The following is a 21,857-nucleotide window of genomic DNA, read 5'->3' on the forward strand; positions in this document are numbered from 1 at the left end:
ATACCACAAACTGCTGGAGGATCTTAAAGGAGAATCGATTGCACTCCCTGAGGAATTCGTTGCTGGAATTCTGATTGAGAAACTGCCTCAATCGTGGAATGACTATAAGCAGAATCTGAAACATAAGCATAAACAGCTTACTTTGCAGGAACTGATCACTCACATCATCATTGAGGAGACGAACCGAAAGGAGATCAAAGCTGCCCGAAATAAGGCACTAACAGCAAGGGCAAACATGGTGCAAAGCAAGGGGAACTTCAAGAGGTATGATCAAAAACCCCCTGTAGTTGTGAATTCCGATTACATGCCCAAGGTTGCTAACTCCACTGCTTTTAAGAAAAAGAGTACCTGTTTTGTGTGTGGAAAGCCAGGTCACTTTGCAGCTCAATGCAGAAAAAGAATGAGAAATGGCAATCCTCCTAAGCCAAATGCGAATTTGGTTGAAGGAGATGACATAGTTGCTGCAGTCATTTCTGAAGTGAATCTGGTGGCTGATGCGAGAAATTGGGTGGTAGACTCTGGTGCTACCAGGCATATCTGTGCAAGCAGAGATGCTTTTTCCTCCTACAAACCAGTAGGGGATGGAGAAGAACATGTGTTCCTTGGTGATTCCCGAACAGCCCCTGTTCTTGGAAAAGGAAAGGTTCTTCTCAAGCTCACATCAGGGAAGACATTGGCTCTGAATGGAGTACTTCATGTACCAAATATTAGGGCTAATTTGTTGTCTGTTGCACTAATGGGTAAGGGTGGAGTTAAAGTGTCATTTGAGTCTGACCAGATTGTAATGACAAAAAATAATGTCTTTGTGGGAAGGGGTTATTGTAATCAGGGTTTATTTGTTTTGAATGTTGCTGAAATAATAAAAGAGACTGCATCTCCTTCTGCTTATATTATTGACTCTATTGATTTATGGCATGCTAGATTAGGACATGTGAATGCTAGCTATATAAAGAAAATGCAATCAATTGGAATAATTTCTGGCATTAATAAAACGAATTTGGATAAATGTCAAATATGTGCTGAAGCTAAATCAACAAAGAAAACCTGTCATTCCATTGTTAGAGAATCTGAACTACTTAGTTTAATTCACACTGATTTAGGAGACCTAAAACAGACCATGACTAGAGGTGGTAAAAAATATTATGTGACCTTTATAGATGACTGTTCTAGGTATGCTAGGGTTTATTTGCTAAGAAATAAAGATGAAGCATTTGATATGTTTTTAATTTATAAGGCTGAAGTTGAAAACCTACTTAATAAAAAGATAAAAAGAATTAGATCAGATAGAGGAGGAGAATACATAGCATTTAATGACTACTGTGAAAAAGAAGGAATAATACATGAAGTAACCCCTCCATATTCCCCTGAATCTAATGGTGTAGCAGAAAGAAAAAATAGAACCCTAAAAGAAATGATGAATGCACTATTAGTTAGTTCTTCTGCTAGTGACAACTTGTGGGGTGAAGCAATATTAACTGCCTGTCATTTACAGAATAGAATACCCTATAAGAAAACTGGTAAAACACCTTATGAACTGTGGAAAGGTTATAGACCTAACCTGAAATATTTAAAAGTGTGGGGGTGTTTAGCTAAAGTAATGTTGCCTGACCCTAAGAAAAGAAAAATAGGTTCTAAGACCTCTGATTGTATGTTTATTGGGTATGCTGAACATAGTGCTGCATATAGGTTCCTTGTTTTGAAAAGTGATGTACTTGATTGCAACACTATAGTTGAAACTAAAAATGCTGAGTTTTTTGAGAATGTGTATCCACTAAAGACTGAGTCAATTTCTCAGATGCCCACTGTTAATGAAAATGAAACTGAAAATATAACAGTGAACTCTACTGAGGAGTTGAGACGGAGCAAAAGACAAAGAATTGAAAATTCTTTTGGAAATGATTTTTATACTTATTTGGTTGATAATGAACCTCAAACTTTTAATGAAGCTGTTTTCTCTTCTGAATCTGTTCTCTGGAAAGAAGCTATTAAAACTGAAATTGATTCAATTAATCAAAATAATACTTGGGTTTTAGTTGATTTGCCTCCTGGCGCAAAACCCATTGGCTGTAAATGGATTTTTAAAAGAAAAATGAATCATGATGGTTCAATTGAAAAATATAAAGCTAGATTGGTTGCGAAAGGCTTTTCTCAAAAACCAAACATTGATTATTTTGACACTTTTGCCCCTGTAACTAGAATTGCTTCAATTAGAGTTTTAATTGCCTTAGCTTCAATTCATAAACTTTTTATTCATCAAATGGATGTTAAAACTGCGTTTTTAAATGGCGAGTTAGAAGAAGAAATTTATATGACTCAACCCGAGGGTTGTGTTGTTTCAAAACAAAAGAACAAAGTTTGTAAACTTTTGAAATCATTATATGGTTTGAAACAAGCCCCTAAACAATGGCATGAGAAATTTGACCAAGTTGTGATTAGTGATGGATTTTCCTCTATTGATGTCGATAAATGTGTTTATACTAAAGTGACTGAAAGTGAGTCTGTCATCATTTGTTTATATGTGGATGATATGCTTATCTTTGGTACATGCCTTGGTATAATACATGAGACAAAGTCTTTTCTTGCTTCTCAATTTGATATGAAAGATATGGGTGAAGCAAATGTAATTTTGGGTGTTAAAATCATAAGGAATGGTGATAGTATTATGCTGTCACAAGGACATTATGTTGAGAAACTTCTTAAGAAGTTTGGACATTTTGATGTCACACCTGTGAGTACTCCTTATGATGCTAACACTCAATTGATGAAGAATAGAGGAGATCCTGTGGCTCAAACTGAGTATGCTCAGGTTATTGGGAGTCTGATGCATCTGATGAATTTCTCTCGACCTGACATAGCTTATGCTGTGTGTAGATTGAGTAGATATACTCATAATCCCAACCGTGATCATTGGAATGGCATTGTCAGACTAATGAAATATTTGAGAGGAACCATGAATTATGGTATCCTATACAGTGGATTTCCCGCTGTACTAGAAGGGTACAGTGATGCTAACTGGATCTCTGATTCAGATGAGACAAAATCCACTAGTGGTTATGTGTTTACACTTGGAGAAGGTGCGATTGCTTGGAGATCATCTAAGCAAACGTTAATTGCCAAATCTACTATGGAGTCCGAGTTTATAGCTCTGGAATTAGCTGGCAATGAGGCTGAGTGGTTGAAAAACTTCTTAGTCAGTATTCCTTTGGGAATAAAACCAACTCCTTCAGTGTCTATGCATTGTGATTGCCAAGCGGCAATAGCCATTGCTAAGAATAAGGCTTACAATGGAAAGAATAGACATTTACGTCTAAGACATGATGTGGTAAAGCAATTGCAAAAGGATGGAATTATGTCCACTGATTATGTGAAGTCAGAGCTGAATTTGGCCGATCCTCTGACTAAACCTTTGGGAAGGAAAATGATCCTTGAAACATCGAGGGAAATGGAACTTGTGCCAATTTGAGTATTAACCGTGATGGTAACCCGACCTCTGTGATTGGAGATCCCATGAATTTGGTTCATACGGGTAATAACAAGTCATGTGTTAGTCCTGCTAGTACTAAATTTTGATTTAGTTCATTCCTATGGTGTGTGTTGTACTAGAAGCAACTATTGTGAGGTTGAGTTTGTAATTCTTAATGATTTCATAGTCCTTACGGATAGTTTATATTTAGTTGCTATATAAACTTGATGAAATCACCTATATGAGTGTGGAGTGGGGCCGCTCCTATATGACTCGTGGCTAAGTCGTTAGAGCACTCATGAATAAACAGGTACGCGCACGGCCTAAATGCGCACAACCGCGTTGAGTAGCAGTTTGTGAAAGTATAATGTGATTGTTGAGAACTATAACTTGCAAATGGAATCCTTGGTTCATAGAAGTTTAAAACTTCACCAGGCTTACCGTGAGTTATAACTCTACTTTTCAGGTTTTTGTTCATAGTCCAAAAGACACCGAAACTGATGCATTTATATAAAGAATCTAGTCCAGCAAGCGTTTTGAAATAAGTGGGGGATTGTTGTAAGTTTTGTTTTTAAAGAGTTATTTCAAAAGGCAAAAGTCCCACATTGGAAGTTAAAAGACTATACATGAGTTTATAAGTGAAAACCCTTTATGGGCTTATAAGTGTGTTGGAGGGAAGGGAATGGGCTCGCGCCCCCCCCTCCCCTCTTCGGAGTTGGACTTGGGTGTGGGTGGATGTTGCAAATCAAGTGGACTTAGTCCAAGGCTTGATTAAATTTTTTTGTTACCCGAAATTAATTATTTTTATTTTTATGATTTAAGCCTTATATGAGAAGGCTATATTTTGACTAAGTAAAAAACAGTTTGGGTTAACGCCTAAAAAATCGGAACAAAATTGGACTGAGCAATTAAACACGTTTAATTAACTTCTGATTAGCTTTAACCTCCATTATCTCCACTCTCGGATTTTTAGCAACTAAAAAATATTTTTCTATCTGTTATTTTAAATTTAAACTTGCTGGATTAGGGTTGATCAATTTTTGATCATATATTAACCACTGCTTCTCCTGCGCCTACAATTTACGTAGAAGAGCTGTTGTATCCTGGAGTATACTTCGATATACTTTTAGGGCAGTGACATCACGCCTCGAGCTTAAATACACTCTGTTCATTCTAAATATTGTACAACAAGTTTCAAATACATTGATACAATTAACCGACTGAAACGTAAGAGAAATCAACTTAACAAATCCTTGAAATGCTAATGGAACTGTGAAAGTACATGAGGACAAGGTCAGGCGCCTCAATGTCACACATGAGAACAAAAATGACGGCAATCTATGATGTTTATTTTCTCCAATATTGAAGAAAATTTCCTGAACGTCTTTCTTGCTTAGGTAAAGCATCAATTGGTTAATCTCGGGATACATTTCCAATAACGGAACATGAAGAGTAAAATTCAATATGGATCCATGGTGAAGTAATAGAACTTTATAGATATTAAACAAAAGTTTAGTAATGTTAGGTTGTGCAGTAGAAGGTAAAACTGATGTCTGATAAAACGTATTATCAAATACCAATTTGGAAAGATACATCCACTTAAACCTCCATTTCTCGGACAAAATACTAGTCCTCACAGCTTCTTGAATCGGCAGACAAATTAGAATATTGTCTATGACATTACTTGGCAGGTTACTGATTATATTGGACCTTGAGCTGTTTTCGATCTTTTTGGCCGGCTGGATATCCTGAAAATCAAAATCAATAGACATAATAAATTCATCATTTTGTGACTTACATTATCATATGATTCCAACCACATTATAATTATCTGAGCAAATAAAACTAGAATAAGAGAGGAATAGTCACTTACCATAGTTTCCGTTTTTCGTCTACTATTTTACGTTTTGTTAGTGACTTGCTATATATAGAGCAGTCAGAGAGAGTAATTGGTGGATTGTAGTGTGTTGAGAAGTTGAAAAGGTGAGATTAATGTAAGGCAAATAAACAATTTAATAAGGACCAAAACACAAGACACTGAATTGCTAAACACAAGACACTGAATTGCTAAACAATTTAATAATGTAAGTCAAATGCAATGAATATTATAATAGAGTTAAAGAATATGTTCTGTTCCAACCCATATCTTCTTTTGTAGACTATATTGATTTGGCAAAGCAAGTTTTTAATTTATCTTTAGTTTTTATAAGACGATGTGTGAATGAAGATAGCACATGTTAGCACAAAATGTTCGACTATCAAAAGTGTTTTTTAGACTTTTTTTAATTTTAGTTAAGAGTCTATAAATGTCTAAAGTACATTCCATGCCTTTATACTTTGTACGTATCATAACATAATTGCATGGTATATTTTCCATTATTTGAGTGGAATTTTGGAACACCACTGGATATTATAATTATCCTAAATTTACTATTTAAAGTTAAATTAAATTCCAACGTTGTTTAATGAATGAGGTTAGTGTTAGTACAGCTCAATGTAGGTTGTTGAAATAAATTTTCAAGTACAGGGTTACTCCATAAATAAAGCTAGGTTGTTGTTCTCTTCATCTAAAGGGGTAAAATAACATATTTTTTCACATGAAACATATACATATATTCTATACGAAGACATTATCAAAAAAAAAAAAAATCTATACGAAGATTAACTATTTATCAAGCAGTACATTTAAGTTTAGGCAGCATCCTTTTGACGAGATAATGTGATATAACTTCGCTTGAATGATGAGTGAAATGGGCTCCATCCCAAAATACATGTTCACTAGGGTTTGGACAAACCGGTACACCTTTAGCTCCACACATCTTATCCAATCCAGGACTAACATTATATTTTCCTCCAATCCCGCAACAAGCTTTTCTATATGTTTTAAATCCTGTATACATAATTAACAAAATTATAATTTAAGAATATTTAATCATATGTATATGTAGGGTCGTAAAGAAATCGATCTGAACTGATAAATACAATTCGGTTAGATTTGACTTTATAAAAAACATTAAGTTTTTGGTTCAATTCGGTTTTGAACGTACATTGTTTTGATTCACTTATTATGTATGAGTTGAATCGAATCAAATATAAATCTTTATAAATTTGGTTTGATTTGTTCTTTAACATCAAAATTTGATTATGTTTGATTTTAACCAAATGCACATATATTTATATGCAATACAAAAGATTTGAAGTTGACTCACCAAGAGATCGAAGATTTTTGATTATTGAATATGTTGCATTGTACACATCATTGTAAACAATGATCACATGTGGATTCGTTTTTCGTAATTCTTCAAGAGCTTTTCCAAGTTGAGTGTTATGATTTTCATAAATACTATTATAATCCTTTAAACAACCAAACGAATCAATAGCAGAAGTCTTGTTCAAGAAAGACGATAGGTACGATGGCGAGCAACCAAGTGGATAGGCTGCATCGACAACTATACGACTAGCACCATAACTAATTATCGTCTGTAACAAATAAAACATAAAATATAAGATGACAGGCAATTGAAGACAATATATTTTACAAATTTACCGCTGTGTAAGAAGCCATATAACATGACAACCGACATGATAGCATATTTTTAAAAAAACTTCACTCCTTCACTTTATAAGGTCGGAAAGTAATGTGAAGTCATTGTTTGTTTAAAATTAAAATTAGTAAATTTTTCATAGCACTTTGATACAAATACAAAATTTTGACACTAAATTGAAATATAAAATAAAGTTTGATGTCGCTAAGACTTTTAATCTGATATAAATATATGGAATTTTCTATAATTAACTTACTTGGATGCCATCTTTAATGGTTTGCACAACTAATGGTGTCATTGTTTCCTTAGTTTTTGCAATGCTCACATTTTTCCACAATGCACGCCCGTAATCATTCGGCCCGATCGCAACCGAGAAAAGGGAGGACTTAAGTTTCTTTTGACAATCTATTGAAAATATCAATCATTCAAAATTAATACAGAAAATTATATATATTTTGAATTAATTGGAATGCAATGTGAATATTGTTATTTGTAACCTTTTGTATCATTGCAGATAGAGGATAAAAGTTTTTTGAGCCATCCAAGTTGAACAATGAGGGAGCTATTAGAATATCCAAGATCAAGTTTTAATTCCATCAATTTTTCCTTAGACAAAGCTGTAACACCGGCAACTGCAAAATCCGCTCCATGAGTAAATGTCGAATTTGGATTCTCGTAAGGCTGAAGCAATGGAACTCCGGCAGAAAGTGCTACAAAAATCAACAAAAATATACAGTTTAATTTATATATCATGAAAACGGTAAAAGAATTGAAATAGCAACTAGAAATAAAAAACTGATTTTCCTTTTTACAAAAATATATTAGAAACATAAACCAACTAAGTTTTAAAATTGTTTTCGGAAATGAAACGTTAAAACATAAAAGTTGATAAGCTTTCGTATATATATGCAACCACTCTCATGTGTGTAACTTATTAAAACAAAATGCTTTGTTACCTAGAAAATCAATCATTAAATATCCATCTGAAGGTCGGCCAGTTGCCTTTCCAATAGTTTCACCGTAAGGCAATCGAGCATGATACGCTAGAGGATGTTCTATTATAGAATTTCCGGTATCCGAAAGAGAAGCGCCTAATTGATATATTCTATCAAATTTACAAGCCTTGAGATCTTTTGCCTGGCAAGAAATTATGACGAACAATGAGGCAACTATAAGAACTTGAAAGAAAGCTGTGTTTGCATTCATGTTTAGTAAATTAATTTATTGTTAAGAGCTTAATTATTAATAAATAATTTTAACTAAAGATTATATAGGCACGGCATATAGAAGGATCCTCTATGATTTTCAAACATGTTAAACTAATTAAATAACCAAATGAATTGATTTGTCGGGTTGGGATGATGTGTATTCACAAATTTGAACCTGAAAAACAGAATTAATTGATTAATTACCAGCTATAACTTAATATACTCCCTCCATTCCTTAATAATTGTCGTTTCAGACTTTCCCAAAAATTCCAAAATAATTGACGTTTTGAATATTATAGCCTGATTTTGCCAAAATTAACCTTCATTCCCACTACATCGAAAGAATACATTTTCTTTCAGAAAGAAGACTTTCTCTCTCTGAAACCTTTTCTCTACATCTCTTCTTTATTTTAAAACTAAAGATTAATTAATCTACTCAACCTTCTTTCTCTCGTTTTTCGGTTAATTTTCACTCTGGTTATTTTTTTTAGTTCTTTTAAATCTGAAAAAAGATCGAAATTATAGTGAAAATGGAAGAGACGAGTATAAAAGCGATGGTTATGGTGGCCGTGATGGACAAAGGATGTCTGCTGCCGGTGGATATGGAGGTTTTTATGGCGGCGGCGGTGGACAAAGTATGGATCCGCTTGAAATAAAAAGTAGAGAACAAAGATTATTGTTGTTTTTGTGGTTTTTGGATATAAAATTAAGTGGGCAAGTGGAAATATTATTGTTGAATTCATAAGTTAGTGAAGAAAAAAGGGACAAAGAAAACTTGGGAGGGCATGATGCAGCAGAGATGAACAAAACAATGGCAGAAGGTAGTTAGGCTTTAGCTTTATGGGTGGTAAAGAAAAATTGGTAATTACCGACAAAGCAACAGTGAAGGGTAGATTAGGAACTTTTTCATGTATTAATTGCTTTCTTAATTTGTGTGCCCCTCTCTAAAACGTCAAGTATTAAGGAATGGAGGGAGTATATTTTTTTGAGGGGCTGTACATGCATCTTGGAAAATAAATAAGCAAAACTGTGGAATTTTTTTTACTAAATATTAGATAAATATTGCAAACATCTAGTAGATAAATAACAGCATGTGGCAGCTAGAATTCTCATTTTTGAACAAAAATTACAACAAAAGGAAAATTCAATAAAAAGAATAGAAAACGCATTAAAACGAAAAATAAATAAAAACTACTGAACGAATGAAATTGTAGTCGCCTCCAATTCGGCTACTGGCTTTCCGTAACTATTTTACATCCAATCCTGTTTAAATTTATAAATGAATTGTGTTTTTTTTCTTCAAACCAATATATTTAAAATTATGTCAAAATTGACAAATATTTCCCTAACAAAATCATATCAATTTGGTTCTAAAATTTTATATTTTACGGTTCAATTATATCCAAGAAAGATAGAAAAGCTAAAGAACTAGACTGATAACAATAGGCAGAAGGCTCACATTAGCTCTGAGGTCGGACCGAAAAAAATTAATAAAACTCTGAGGTCGAAGTGCGCTTATTTTAACCCCTAATATTGTCCAAAATAGTTCATATCACACTAAAAATTTGACTCCGCCAGTTTTCTGTCAAATGATGACGTGACATGTATGGACAAAGTTCAAAAATATTCTTAATATTTAAAATACTTACCAGTTTTATATTTATAAATTTTTAAACCATTTTCACCCTCTTCTTCAATTAAATATCAATAATTAAAAAATAATTAAAATTAAAATATTTATTAAGACACAATTAAGTACTTCAAAACTAATTAAATGCTTCAAAATCCAATTAAATAAATTGGAATTTGGTTAAACCAATTAAAAATAAATTTAAACTTAACTAAATTTTTAAACCTAATTGAACCTAAAAAAATTAAAAAAATAAAACAATAAAAAAATTCACCAGAGAAGACGAATGGGTTCGTTTTGTTCGTCTTCTCCTGTGATTTTTTTTATTTTTCTTTTAATTTTTAGTTGAAATATTTTTTTGCCGGAGATTAGATTTTAAAGCGTTTAATTGGATTTTAAAGCATTTAATTTTGTTTTGAAATTTTTAATTGTGTTTTAATTATTTTAATAAATATTTTTAAATTATTGATATTTAAATGAATAAGAAGCTGCAAATTGTTAAAAAAAATTGTAAGTAATAATTGGTAAGTATTTTAAACATTAAGAATTTTTTTGAACATTTTTCTTATATGCCACATCATCACTTGACAAAAATACTGACGGAGTCAAATTTGCGGTGTGATGTGAGCCGTTTTGAACAACGTTAGGGGTTAAAGTGAACAGACTTCGACCTCAGAGTTTTATTAATTCGTTTGGTCCAATATCAGAGGTTAAATTGAGCCTTTTGTCATTAATAATATATGATTAGTGTCTTAAGTTATTTTTATAATAAATCATTTTATATTAAATTTTTGTAATTTTCAACTACATAGTTGATAATCATATATAATTCATAAACCTTTTTGTAATATTATTAAAATTTTGATAAATTTTGATAATAATTTTTGAAATATTAACGTTTCTGTAGTTTTGGAGCATATCGTCATAAGAATAAGAATAAAAATTTATTTTCTTTTCTTTTTTTATTTGTTAACAGCATATAATTAGTATAAATAAAAAATTATTGAATCATAGTGACATAATGTTTTAATCAAAATATTTTTTTTTAATTTTATCATAATTTTAAATATACATGAGCTCTTTATAATCCAAAACTCTTTATTATAAGGGCTTTTAATATGGAATACTTTTTTTTTCAAACATTTACTTATTTACTCTCTCTTCTAAATTTTTACATTTCATACCAATTTTTTTTTCTTTTATACTACTTTTTGAAAAAACTTTACTTTTGATATTAACTCTCTTTTTTCAATATTTTCTTTCATCATTTAATTTTTTTTCACCATTATTTTCCTGCATATAATATTTATCACATATTTAAATTTTGAATATTTTTTTTAATTTTGACTTTTTTTTACTGTTGATGTTTTTCGTCAGTTTTAATATCAACACGAAATCAACATGAAATCAACATATATAATAAACTAACTAACTTTAAGTGTTTGATATTTTTATACACTAATTTTTATTTTTTCAACATTGTTTCAATTTTTTTTAATTTTTTATTTTATTTCACATATAATGTGTTATTTTTCGTGAATGTAAAATTATTTAAATATCAACATAATATCAAAACAATATCAGCACAATATCAACATTGTAATACAATAATTTAACATCATTATTAACAAAATATCAACCGAAAATCAACACAATATCAACTTTACAATAATTCAACATCATTATTTATCTTCTCGGATGCTATCATATCATTATCTATTCTCAATTTAATTTAATTTAATTTAACTTTTTTAGTTTATTTCACAGACAATATTATTTTATTTGTCAATATTAAAATCAAAAAAAAAATCAGTTGATATCAACATAAAGTCAACATAAAATAAACAACAATGTAACATTATAATAATTCAGCAATCAATCATCATTAACTAATCGTTCTGCAGAATAAAAAAACATAGAAATACAACTAAACACAAGAAAAATGCAGAAATAATATAATTTTATTTCATAAAATCACAAAATTATTCTACATAATATGAAATGAGTATTAGATTCTTTAAAGATATTCTTTATACATGTTTAATGGTGAAAAACGGTAAAAAAAATAAACAAATTACAGATATGAAAATGATAAAAAAAAGAACAAAAAATTTCAGATCTGAAAATGATAAAAAAAACAAAAAAATTCGATCTAAAATAAAAAAAGATAAACGAAAAATGGCGACGAGACGAAGGCGATACGAGATGGAACGACGGAAATGGAACGGCAGAGGCGGAACGATGATCTGAGTGTGTGAAAGGCGAGTTGAGAAGAGAGAATTATGATGAGAGAGAAAATAATTGTAATTATGAGAGTTTGTATTATTAAAGTTCTATTTATATGAATGATATAAAAGTAATAAGTTTTTTTTGTATGGTAGCTTTGAAATGTAATATGAGTCAGTATAAAAGTAAATCAAATCTGAATGTTAGTTATTTGAGTGAAAAGCCGTTATTATAAAGATAAAGACAAAAAAACTGGTCCAGTAGACTCTATTTTTAAAAATAAAAATAAAAAATTAATTTGACTCTACACATCTAAAGAATCAAGCTAATTTTTTATTTTGCAAAAATGCAACTATTTTCACCTTCATCTCAATTACCTTTTCATTTCTGTTAAAAAAAGTTTTCACTCAGCCATTTTTTTCCTTTCTTTTTCTTTAAAAGAAAACAATCTTGATTCAAATTGGTTCTTTTTATTTCAATTAAATTGATGATTATGTAGATATTTAAATGTAGTCTCTATATTTTTGTTGACGTCGTTATTGCTTTTTGCAGGAGCACCATATTTGATGCTCCAATGCTTTTCAATGAATATCTGATATCTTTATCAGTCCCATAGGTTAAATTTGGGTCTAATTTCTAGATTTAATTTCAAAAATTAAAAGGGTGTTGCATAATTTTTCTAGGTTTAATTTTTAATTTCTGGACATGAACAACCATAATTCAATTGTTAGCATCAACAGAAATGGTAGAAAATGGCATCACACATGATGCTTGTTCCACTTAACATTCTATACTTAGAGATTTTCAAAGTAAACACTACTCAGCTACTATGAAATGTTCATTATTATTAAAAGATAAAAGTTCAACACTGAGCTTTTAATTTGTTTTGTTTCATTCTTTGAGAAAAGTTACCATCAACCTTTAAACAAGTGATATGATATAATTTTAGGCTAATTAGAGATGACTATTTCTATTTTTGGATTAGTGGTTATTTTTTCTAATAAAATAACTTGGTTAAATGTAATGGCAAATTAACGAGGCATAATTCATTCAAAAATTAAGCTGCATCTGCAAATAGAAGATAAAGAAAATGATAACAGACTTAATAAAAGAAGAGAAAAAGTGATGATAATAAAATGAGAAAACAAATCAAATAATGAAAAAAGTAATATATTTTAGATAGTCCATTGGATACAATTAGGATGCACGGAAACCTTATGTAGAGCAAGTTTTTCCGTTTCGGAAACATTTCTCCATTTCGGAAACCCTCATAAACTCTTCGGAAACATTTCGGGCCCGTTTCCGTAAATAGTAAAAATTGGAAACTCGATTCCTATATAGAAAAAAAGTTTTTAAATAGTTTAAAAAATCTTAGAAAGATTACTATAAATAAAAGGGAACTAATCAATTACTCGGACTTTTTAATTATGGAATTTATTATATGTTATATTTGTTATATATTCACATTATAGACTTTATAATTGTGGAATTTGTAAATATGCTATATTTGTAATAAATTCGAATGATTTATCTTATTAATTGTTATAATAGTTTATTTATATGAAAATAAACTTTTGTAAAAAAAATTAATATATATATATTAAATAATTTTATGGCTTTATATATTTATAAATATACCCCTGTATTTTAACAATTTACACGTTCCCCCACGTTTGCGTTTGCTACATTTTTAAAAAAATCTGTTTCGCCGTTTACGTTTCTGTTTTTATTTCTGTTTCCGTGCAACTTAGAATACAAATAAAATTTACACTCTTTATTATTAACGATACTCTTTATTTATTTAAAAATGCTCTTTATTTTAAAGAGCACCATTGAAAATGCTCTTAAACATATTCATTCATTAAAATATTAAAAGAATATCGTATACGTCTCACACTTCATTACGGAATTCATCAAAATTTAAAAAAAAAGTTAACTGCATGGCAAAACAATAAAAACCACAATAATAAAAGAGAGCAAAACAATAAACAGATCCCTATCTAGTCATCCCTCCTTCAATTACAGGAGCCGTTGCAGCCAATCTTTTCTGCCTTTCCATATTCCCATGCCAACCTATTTCATTACATATAAAACAACAAATAATTTTATGTCAACTCATTAAAAATAAAATAAAATAAAAAAATGAAACCAGTCTTTAAATCTATAATTTAAAATAAAATAACTCACAACTATTTTAATTAATTATAAAAAAAAAAAATTATATAATTTTTTTTTTATAAATATTTTATGTATTTAAATCAATTAAAAATAATTTTCTCCATTTTCAAATCAATTGATGACAAAATTAGGTCATTCTAATATCAAAATTAAGATTTTTTTTTGGCAAAAAAAAATCTTAATTTGATCATATCATACAATTTTATTTTTAATTGGTCGAAAAAATAAGAGTTTTATTTTTAATTGATCAGACTGAGAATGAGTTAATTATTTGATCCAGAGTGGCAAATTTATAGACCGAATTGGGCCTTTACTCAACAAAAAACTCTTAATTGTCTATTTTTTTTATATTCATAACTAATGTAAAGTTAAGGGATCAAAAAAGAAAAGATAAATTTACCTATAGACATGTCAAAGCCACGATTCTTAAGTTCTCTATATTCTTGGCACAAAGCACATTCTTCACAAAAACAATGAACACAACAGTCCGTACAAGGACTTTCCTCCAAGAAAAATTGGCCCCTCAATTTTGATCGGTAAAAGCATGAATACATACACGAACATCCCGTCAAACATAGCATCAATGTGTACAGTGCTCCGCTCACTCCACATGCTGCATAAATTCATAATCATCTTTGTCACATTACTGAAGTATTAGTCGACAAACAAAATAATAAATCCGAAATTTTGTCAAAATTGACAAATATATATCGTGAATAGAAAATTGAATCAAATTGGTTAAATGATTTTGTTATTTGTGTTAATTATATAACCAACAAAGAAACAAAAGAGTCTAATTAATAGAAACTAATTAATTAGTCATGTTTAAATAAAAAGTTTGCAAATTTTTAATTTAAACATGACTAATTAATTTGTCACTAAAGTAACTTAAGTTGCTAAATTATCTTTATTTTAATCAATTAAACTTATCTTTTATATTTGTCGGATATAATTGATACTCCCAACACTAGGTTTACTAGACAAAACTGATAAGAAAAAATTTATTCATATTATACTTGTAAAATGTCATTATAGTTATGGATATATTTATGAATACTGACATTGTACCCTAATTCCTAATCTTTTTATCTCATATTCATAGCAAAATCTGTTTAAAAACACCGAATCTTAATTAAAAATTAATTACCAGTTGATCCTCTGTCAGCCATTTCTGCAATTCTTCCAAATGTAACACAAGGACACCAGCATGTTAAGCAACCTGCAAAATTTTAGTTATATTTCTATAAAACTTAATTTACAAAAGTAAAAAAAAACACATGCATGCTTAGCAATGGAGAAATGTGACGTAAAAAACACCCACAACTGCTCATATCTTCGAAACAGCCACAGAGACCGGTGGACCAAGCAACCGGAGAATGCAAACTATTAGAAGAAGCGTTACGGTCCGGACGTAGCGGAATGCCGGTGGCTGTAACGGAATTATCAGTTTTGGAGTAAAATGTTGGTGTTTGCGGCGGTGCAGATGGTGTAGAGTATGCAGATGATGACAGTGGCTCCGCCGGAAAGTCGGTAGTAATTGAAGGATACATGTTGGTGGTGGTTGCTGTTGTCTGACTCCGATGAGAATGATAGAGGAGGCTGACATAACAGAGGATTTTGTTTTTGAATAAATAGACTGCCGTTGGACGTGTCTCTTCGAAAATAACTGCAAGTAGCAGTTGGTTTGGTGCAATTGTAATTTTTGCACTTTTTTATTCATGAGATGACGTAAATATTAATGTGCTTGTGAATTTATATGCAATAAGCCAATTAACATCAAAACTGTCGATGAAGGTTCATTTTACCTTCTTAACTTAACATAAATTATCAATTGAAATCAAGTTTACTGCTTTGAAAAAAAAAAGCATAAGGTATAAAAAAAATCGACTTTTTTTTAAAAGTACATATTAGAGTTTTTAATTTTTTAGACACAATTAAATCATTGTATTTTTAAAATTGAGCAATTAACCCCTCGTTATTTTAAAATCGAACAAATAAATTTTTTTAATTTACTTTTGGGACACTTATCTCCTTAAATTTTTGGTAAATATTTTAAGCATTAAAATTATTTTTAAATTTTTTTCCTATATGATTATGAGAGACATGTCAGCCATTAACGAATGTTTCTAATAGTGTTGAAAGAAAGGTGTTATTTGTTCTATTTGAAAATAAAAAGAGTTTAAGTATACAAAAAAAGAGTTGATCTCTACTTTTAAAACAATTATGAGAATTTTTTTGTATCTTTTGCTAAAAAAACAATATAAATTTGTTATTCCATCTCATATTTTTTTTTGAGAGAAATCTCATTTTATGCCTTTAGCGTTAAACTGTCTACCACATTATATAGGTCTAATTTATATATGAAATTGTGTCATCTAACTCACATTTTTCAACTTTTTTTTGTACCATCAGATGACAAATGTGGCAATCAAAAAGCAGATGGATAAAATTCTGTTTTTTGAGATATACATTTTAAAAGAGAGTTAGACAAATAAAATATTACCATATTAAGTGGGTATTTTTTTATAATTGAAGAATAGAGAGCGCTTATGAGAGAATTTGAACCCACGAGTTAGCAGTTTTTTTATATAATATTAAATTTAATATCAACTATAGCATATGCCAAATTATACTATTCAATAACAATTCATTATTAACTAACTCTTTACGTACCATAGTTTTTTGGCCAAATGCCGAAAAAGGCTAAATTTGTCATGAAAGCTTCACAAAGTCCACACTTTTCAATTTTATCCAATTTATTTTGAAATACATGATTTTTTTTTCAATTATGTCCAACTACATAATTTTACTTATATGACACTGATGTGTGACATTGCCACATCAGTGCCATATAGACGTCACATGAGTAAAATTACATAGTTGGATATTATTGAAACAAAATCATGCGTTTCAGGATAAATTGGATAAAATTGAAAGTTTTGAATTTTTATAAAATTTTCATGAAAAGTTTGGACTTTTTTTGATCATTTACTCTAATTTGTTTAACATTTATTACTTTGTGCTTCCTTATTTTATTTTTACATTCTTGATCGAATTTTTTTTATAATAATAGACCATATGACAACATAATAGAAAAATACATTAAAGTAATTCAACTTTATATAGTTTACTAATTTGTTGATCACTTTTTAAAAAAAAAAAAACTCATTGTCATATAAAAGAATTTTATGAAAATCTTTACATTTTATTGTTTAAAAAATTATTACATAATAAATCAATAATAATTAATACACACACATGATAAGAGTAGAATTATTCCTATTTTACATGTCTATTTATAGCATCTAATAATGTCTTTGTATGCTTTTCGAGTCACGTATTGCTTATTTTCGCATCGAAATGTTTCAGATGCAAAGCGAGAAAACTTAGAGCAAACTGAGCCAAAGAAGCAGTGAGGGCATCAAGTAGCCTATCTCGTTCGAGACAAAACTTGTTTCGATCGAAACTCACCCAAAAAAGCTTGTCTCGATCGAGACATGTTGGATTTTGATCGAAACCATGTCTAGGCAAAGCAGGAGCAATTTTGATTAAGCCCATTCCGAAAAAAAAAAAAGTCACCCATTTCGAAAAAAAACACATCATTAATGAGGACATATGGTGAAAAGCTGAATCTGAATGTGTAGGCATCACCTTGATTTATTTTTATTGTTAGCTTCAATTAAACTTGTATTAGAATGTAATTTTATTCCTTTTTTTTTTGTCCTAAACCTATATAAGACTTCCTATTTCCCATTTTAGGCTTGACATTACTTTGAAGAATTTGTAGCCTCTCCATAACTCTTTTTTCATATTTTGTTCTTTTTGTTCTTAGTCAATTATTCTCAGCTTTTATTATGGAATATTAATAGAAGATTAGTATTCCTCTTATCAGTATTGTGTCTGCCAATGATCTCTAGCTCAGTTGGTTAAGAGTGAGGCATCAAGTTTCAAGGGGCGTGGGTTCGAATCCCCTTGTGGACAAAGAAGATGAAGATTATTGAAGATTTATGGAGAAGGCTACAAGCGTTAGAAGCGACGGATGCGGCATCGTCCCGCCACAATGGCGAGTCCCGTAAAGCGATGTATTCAACGTAACACGGCATGGATGGCATATAATTTGTATATATTTGTAATGTCGTGGATGTAGTTAGTTTAAATTAATCTATCTCTGTTAAAAAAAAGTATTGTGTCTCATTATCCCTTTAATGCTTTTAATCTTCACTTACTATATCCAAGGTATTAATCTCTACATTATGTTTACTTCTTGTTTTTGCTTGTTTTTGTTTAGTTAATGATGTTATGTTAGGTATGAGTAGTTAAACCCCCTTATTTTAGGATTGTATATGATTGCCATGTTGTTGATTGGGTGAATAGGGCGTGGTTAGTGATTAGGGTTTGTAATGCTTATTGGGATTAATGCTTAAATTAAAGTGATCTCTTAATCTATATTTTGGGTATAATTCATTGAACGAAAGTTATTTAATTAAACGGACTTAGTTAATTACTTGCTTCGGGTTTAATCATGCGAGAGCGATTTAAGGTTTCGGTGGTTGTTAAGTTTGCAAATTAACCGGTTAATAATCACCCATGGCCCCGTACTTTTAGGGTCCGATCACTAAACCCTCTAATCTTTAAAACGATCACTAAACCCCTGATCTTTGTGGTGGCGCTCACTAGACCTTCTAAGAGTGAAAATCGGCAATTTAAAAAAAGGTGGCGTGACATCGATTTATTAATTTCAGAGCAACAAAAATCTGATCTCACGTTAAGTGTCAGACACCTCATCACAAATCAAAAAAACCCAAAATATCCTGAAAATCAATTAAAATTAAAATAGAAATAAAAACATTGAACCTAATTAAATCCAAAAACAACCATTCCACCCCTAACTGCCGCCACCGGTTTCCGGCCACTATTGCCACCAGTCTTCGGCCACCACCACTCGACGGCCGGAAATATTTTTTGGCCATCTTCTTTTTGGATCTTTTCTTCATCGAGAAGAATAGACGACATATTCTTCATCAAGAAGAAAAGATGAAGAAAAGATCCAATAAAAAGATGGCCGGAAAAAAAATTTCGGTCATTGAGGCGATCGGTGCCGGCGGTGGTCGGAGACTGGTGGTGGTGGTGGCCGGATGTTGAGGGTGTAGTGGTTGGGTCGGATTTAATTGGGTTGAATATTTTTTAATTTTTTAATTGAATTTTCGGGATATTTTAGATTTTTTGTATTTGTGCTGAGGTGTCAGCTGACACCGGCCTAACATAGGGGCAGGTTTTTGTTGGATTTGAAATTAATAAATTGTTGCCACATCATCTTTTCTTAAAATCACCAACTTTCACTCTCAAGAAGTTTAGTGAGTGTCGGCATAAAGATTATGAGGTTTAGTGCTTGAACCCCTAAAAATTAGGGGTAATGGGTGATTATTAGCTAAATTAACCATATTCAATTAGTATTATATCGAAATCTAATTACGCAAAAGTGATTTAGATTTCGTTATTAATCGAACCTCAGTGCTTTCAATTTTAGACTCGAAAGAGCAAAATTGATGTTTTTGATAATTTGACCCGAACCAATATTACAAATTGACCCGGTTACCTAGGATTCGTTAATGGCGTGATTGGCAACCTTTTGATGCCTTTTATCTATTTGATTAGACCCGTTTAATTGCTGATTATATTAGTTTGATATTAGTTTGCTTAGTGTTAAGATTGTGGCTTTGTTTAGTTCTTTGTTCCCTTTGTTGTTTAATCGTATCCAAATGATTTCTTGCTAAATGAATTGAGGTTTAAAGTCGCTTTCATTCTCGTCAAATCTTTCATCCTCGTGGGTTCGATACCTGGAATTTAATCCACTCTATTACGAGTTGCAATACTGTATATTTATGGTAAATGACTAACAACACATACACACACACACACACATATATATATATATCCATTTTAAATATTGTGTTTTCTCTTTTTATTTTTACATTTTTGGTTGATTGATAGACCGTATGTAAAACTCTTTCAACACATAAATTTTTCCGTTGTTAACATGAATTTCATATAATTTTATTATGTTCACGATACAAATCTAAGATGAGCTAAATTAATTTAATCATAATAATAAGGCTTAATACACAAAAAATCACCAACTTTCGCGTGTTTTTGATATTTGATACGAACTTTTAATTTTGGCATATAAATACACGAACTACCAATTTTTTCATATATGACCAAGTTTTCGTTTTAGGTGAAAAACGGTGCCGTTTTAGGTGTAAAACGTTGCTGTTTTAGGTCAAAAACGGTGCCGTTTTATATCAAAAATGGTGCCCATATTATATATGTAAAAAATTAAGAGTTCGTGTATTTTATGCCAAAATTAAAAGTTCATGTCAAATTTCAAAAACACGCGAAAGTTGGTGATTTTTGGAGCAATTAAGCCTAATAATAATGAAAAATAAAAACTTGGAGAGGTGCCAAAAAAAATTACTATCACAGGTGGACTAGAGGACCGAGCAACAACTTGTTATCTAAGTGAAAAATGGCTAAATTATTTTATGAATTTCAAAACTTTGTATATTTTATCAATTACAATTAAATTTTTTAATTTTAATAATTATATTCAATTTGAATTTTTTTTTACTATATCAAAACTTTAAATTTTATTCTTAAATTTAAGTCTTTATGTATTTTATCAATTACGACCAATTTTAATTTTTTATCTACCTTCTACGAATAAATATTTGGTCGTAATTGATGAAAAAACGCAAAAATTTCAATTCAAAAAAATTTCATCATAATTGTAAAAGAAATTTTCAAATTGGATATAATTTTAAAAACTTAAAAATATGATCGTAATTGATATAACAAAGATTTGAATTTATAAAATAGTTAAGCCTTAAAAATTACATCATAACGACAGCAACGAAATTTTGTTGTAATTGTTGAATTAAGTTTTATTTTACTTGTCCTGAAAACATTTCAATATGCAGTTTTTAAAAAATAATTCATTCTATTAATAATTTAAAATTATATTCCAAATAATTAATCATTTTATTATGCAGACTCTACACATTATCCTTTTATAGAAACTCTACACCTAATGGTTTAGACTTAATTATCCAAATAAACCTCATATTATTTTTATTATTTATTGTTCGAATTTTTAAAATTTTAAATTTTAGTTCATTTTTAAATTTTCAGTTTCAATTTTAGCAGTTTGATTAAATTAGAGTTGAAAAGGTTCGAACATACGTGCTTCGTATTATTTTATATTGTTTCAATTCGTTATTTTACCGTAAATTCATATATAAACTCCAATTTAATTACATGGTTACAACTTAAATAAAAAAATTAAAAGATAAGTTAAAATTGACGATTTTAAAAATTGGATCATAAACCAAAAAAGTTGAAATAATGGAGTATTTATCGATGATTAAGCCATGATTTTATTATACAATTTCTACCTTTATATAATCTAAATACTCTAAAGCTTAATTGCATATAAAATTACTACATTTATCCAAAAATTTACAATTCTATCACGATCTTTAAAACTTGTCAATTAAATTTGATGTTTTTTGATTTTATGATCATGTCATTAACAAGAAAATCGAAGACTG

General features: G+C 30.0%; 3 protein-coding genes across 3 annotated transcripts; all 3 read right to left on the reverse strand.

The window, feature by feature from the left end:
* Positions 1-4,536: 4,536 nt before the first annotated feature.
* LOC126672814 (F-box/FBD/LRR-repeat protein At1g13570-like) lies at positions 4,537-5,339 on the reverse strand. The gene is made up of 2 exons (XM_050366765.1): positions 5,262-5,339; positions 4,537-5,211 (listed from the first exon to the last, which is right to left on the reverse strand). The coding sequence occupies exons 1-2, from the start codon at positions 5,337-5,339 to the stop codon at positions 4,537-4,539; spliced, it is 753 nt and encodes a 250-aa protein (XP_050222722.1).
* A 796-nt stretch (positions 5,340-6,135) lies between these two features.
* On the reverse strand, positions 6,136-8,214 carry LOC126671316 (acetylajmalan esterase-like). The gene is made up of 5 exons (XM_050365080.1): positions 7,965-8,214; positions 7,506-7,718; positions 7,265-7,413; positions 6,673-6,943; positions 6,136-6,353 (listed from the first exon to the last, which is right to left on the reverse strand). The coding sequence occupies exons 1-5, from the start codon at positions 8,212-8,214 to the stop codon at positions 6,136-6,138; spliced, it is 1,101 nt and encodes a 366-aa protein (XP_050221037.1).
* A 5,854-nt stretch (positions 8,215-14,068) lies between these two features.
* Positions 14,069-15,927, reverse strand: LOC126671317 (cell number regulator 2-like). The gene is made up of 4 exons (XM_050365081.1): positions 15,572-15,927; positions 15,398-15,469; positions 14,651-14,863; positions 14,069-14,145 (listed from the first exon to the last, which is right to left on the reverse strand). The coding sequence occupies exons 1-4, from the start codon at positions 15,798-15,800 to the stop codon at positions 14,069-14,071; spliced, it is 591 nt and encodes a 196-aa protein (XP_050221038.1). The 5' UTR covers positions 15,801-15,927.
* Between the last annotated feature and the right edge of the window lie 5,930 nt (positions 15,928-21,857).

This window comes from Mercurialis annua, linkage group LG3 (assembly GCF_937616625.2).
Source record: "Mercurialis annua linkage group LG3, ddMerAnnu1.2, whole genome shotgun sequence".
NCBI classification, from domain to species: Eukaryota; Viridiplantae; Streptophyta; class Magnoliopsida; order Malpighiales; family Euphorbiaceae; genus Mercurialis; species Mercurialis annua.

Excerpts from the sequence above, each read along its gene's own strand:
- LOC126672814 (XM_050366765.1), bottom strand. The coding sequence starts at position 5,339 with ATGGTAAGTGACTATTCCTCTCTTATTCTAGTTTTATTTGCTCAGATA. Across the intron at positions 5,212-5,261 it reads GGTTGGAATCATATGATAAT|GATATCCAGCCGGCCAAAAA; the intron begins GTAAGTCACAAA and ends TTTGATTTTCAG.
- LOC126671316 (XM_050365080.1), bottom strand. The coding sequence starts at position 8,214 with ATGAATGCAAACACAGCTTTCTTTCAAGTTCTTATAGTTGCCTCATTG. Across the intron at positions 7,719-7,964 it reads TTTAATGATTGATTTTCTAG|CACTTTCTGCCGGAGTTCCA; the intron begins GTAACAAAGCAT and ends TGATTTTTGTAG. Across the intron at positions 7,414-7,505 it reads TATCTGCAATGATACAAAAG|ATTGTCAAAAGAAACTTAAG; the intron begins GTTACAAATAAC and ends TATTTTCAATAG.
- LOC126671317 (XM_050365081.1), bottom strand. The coding sequence starts at position 15,800 with ATGTATCCTTCAATTACTACCGACTTTCCGGCGGAGCCACTGTCATCA. Across the intron at positions 15,470-15,571 it reads TTTCGAAGATATGAGCAGTT|GTTGCTTAACATGCTGGTGT; the intron begins GTGGGTGTTTTT and ends AAAATTTTGCAG. Across the intron at positions 14,146-14,650 it reads TGGCTTTGACATGTCTATAG|GTTGGCATGGGAATATGGAA; the intron begins GTAAATTTATCT and ends GTAATGAAATAG.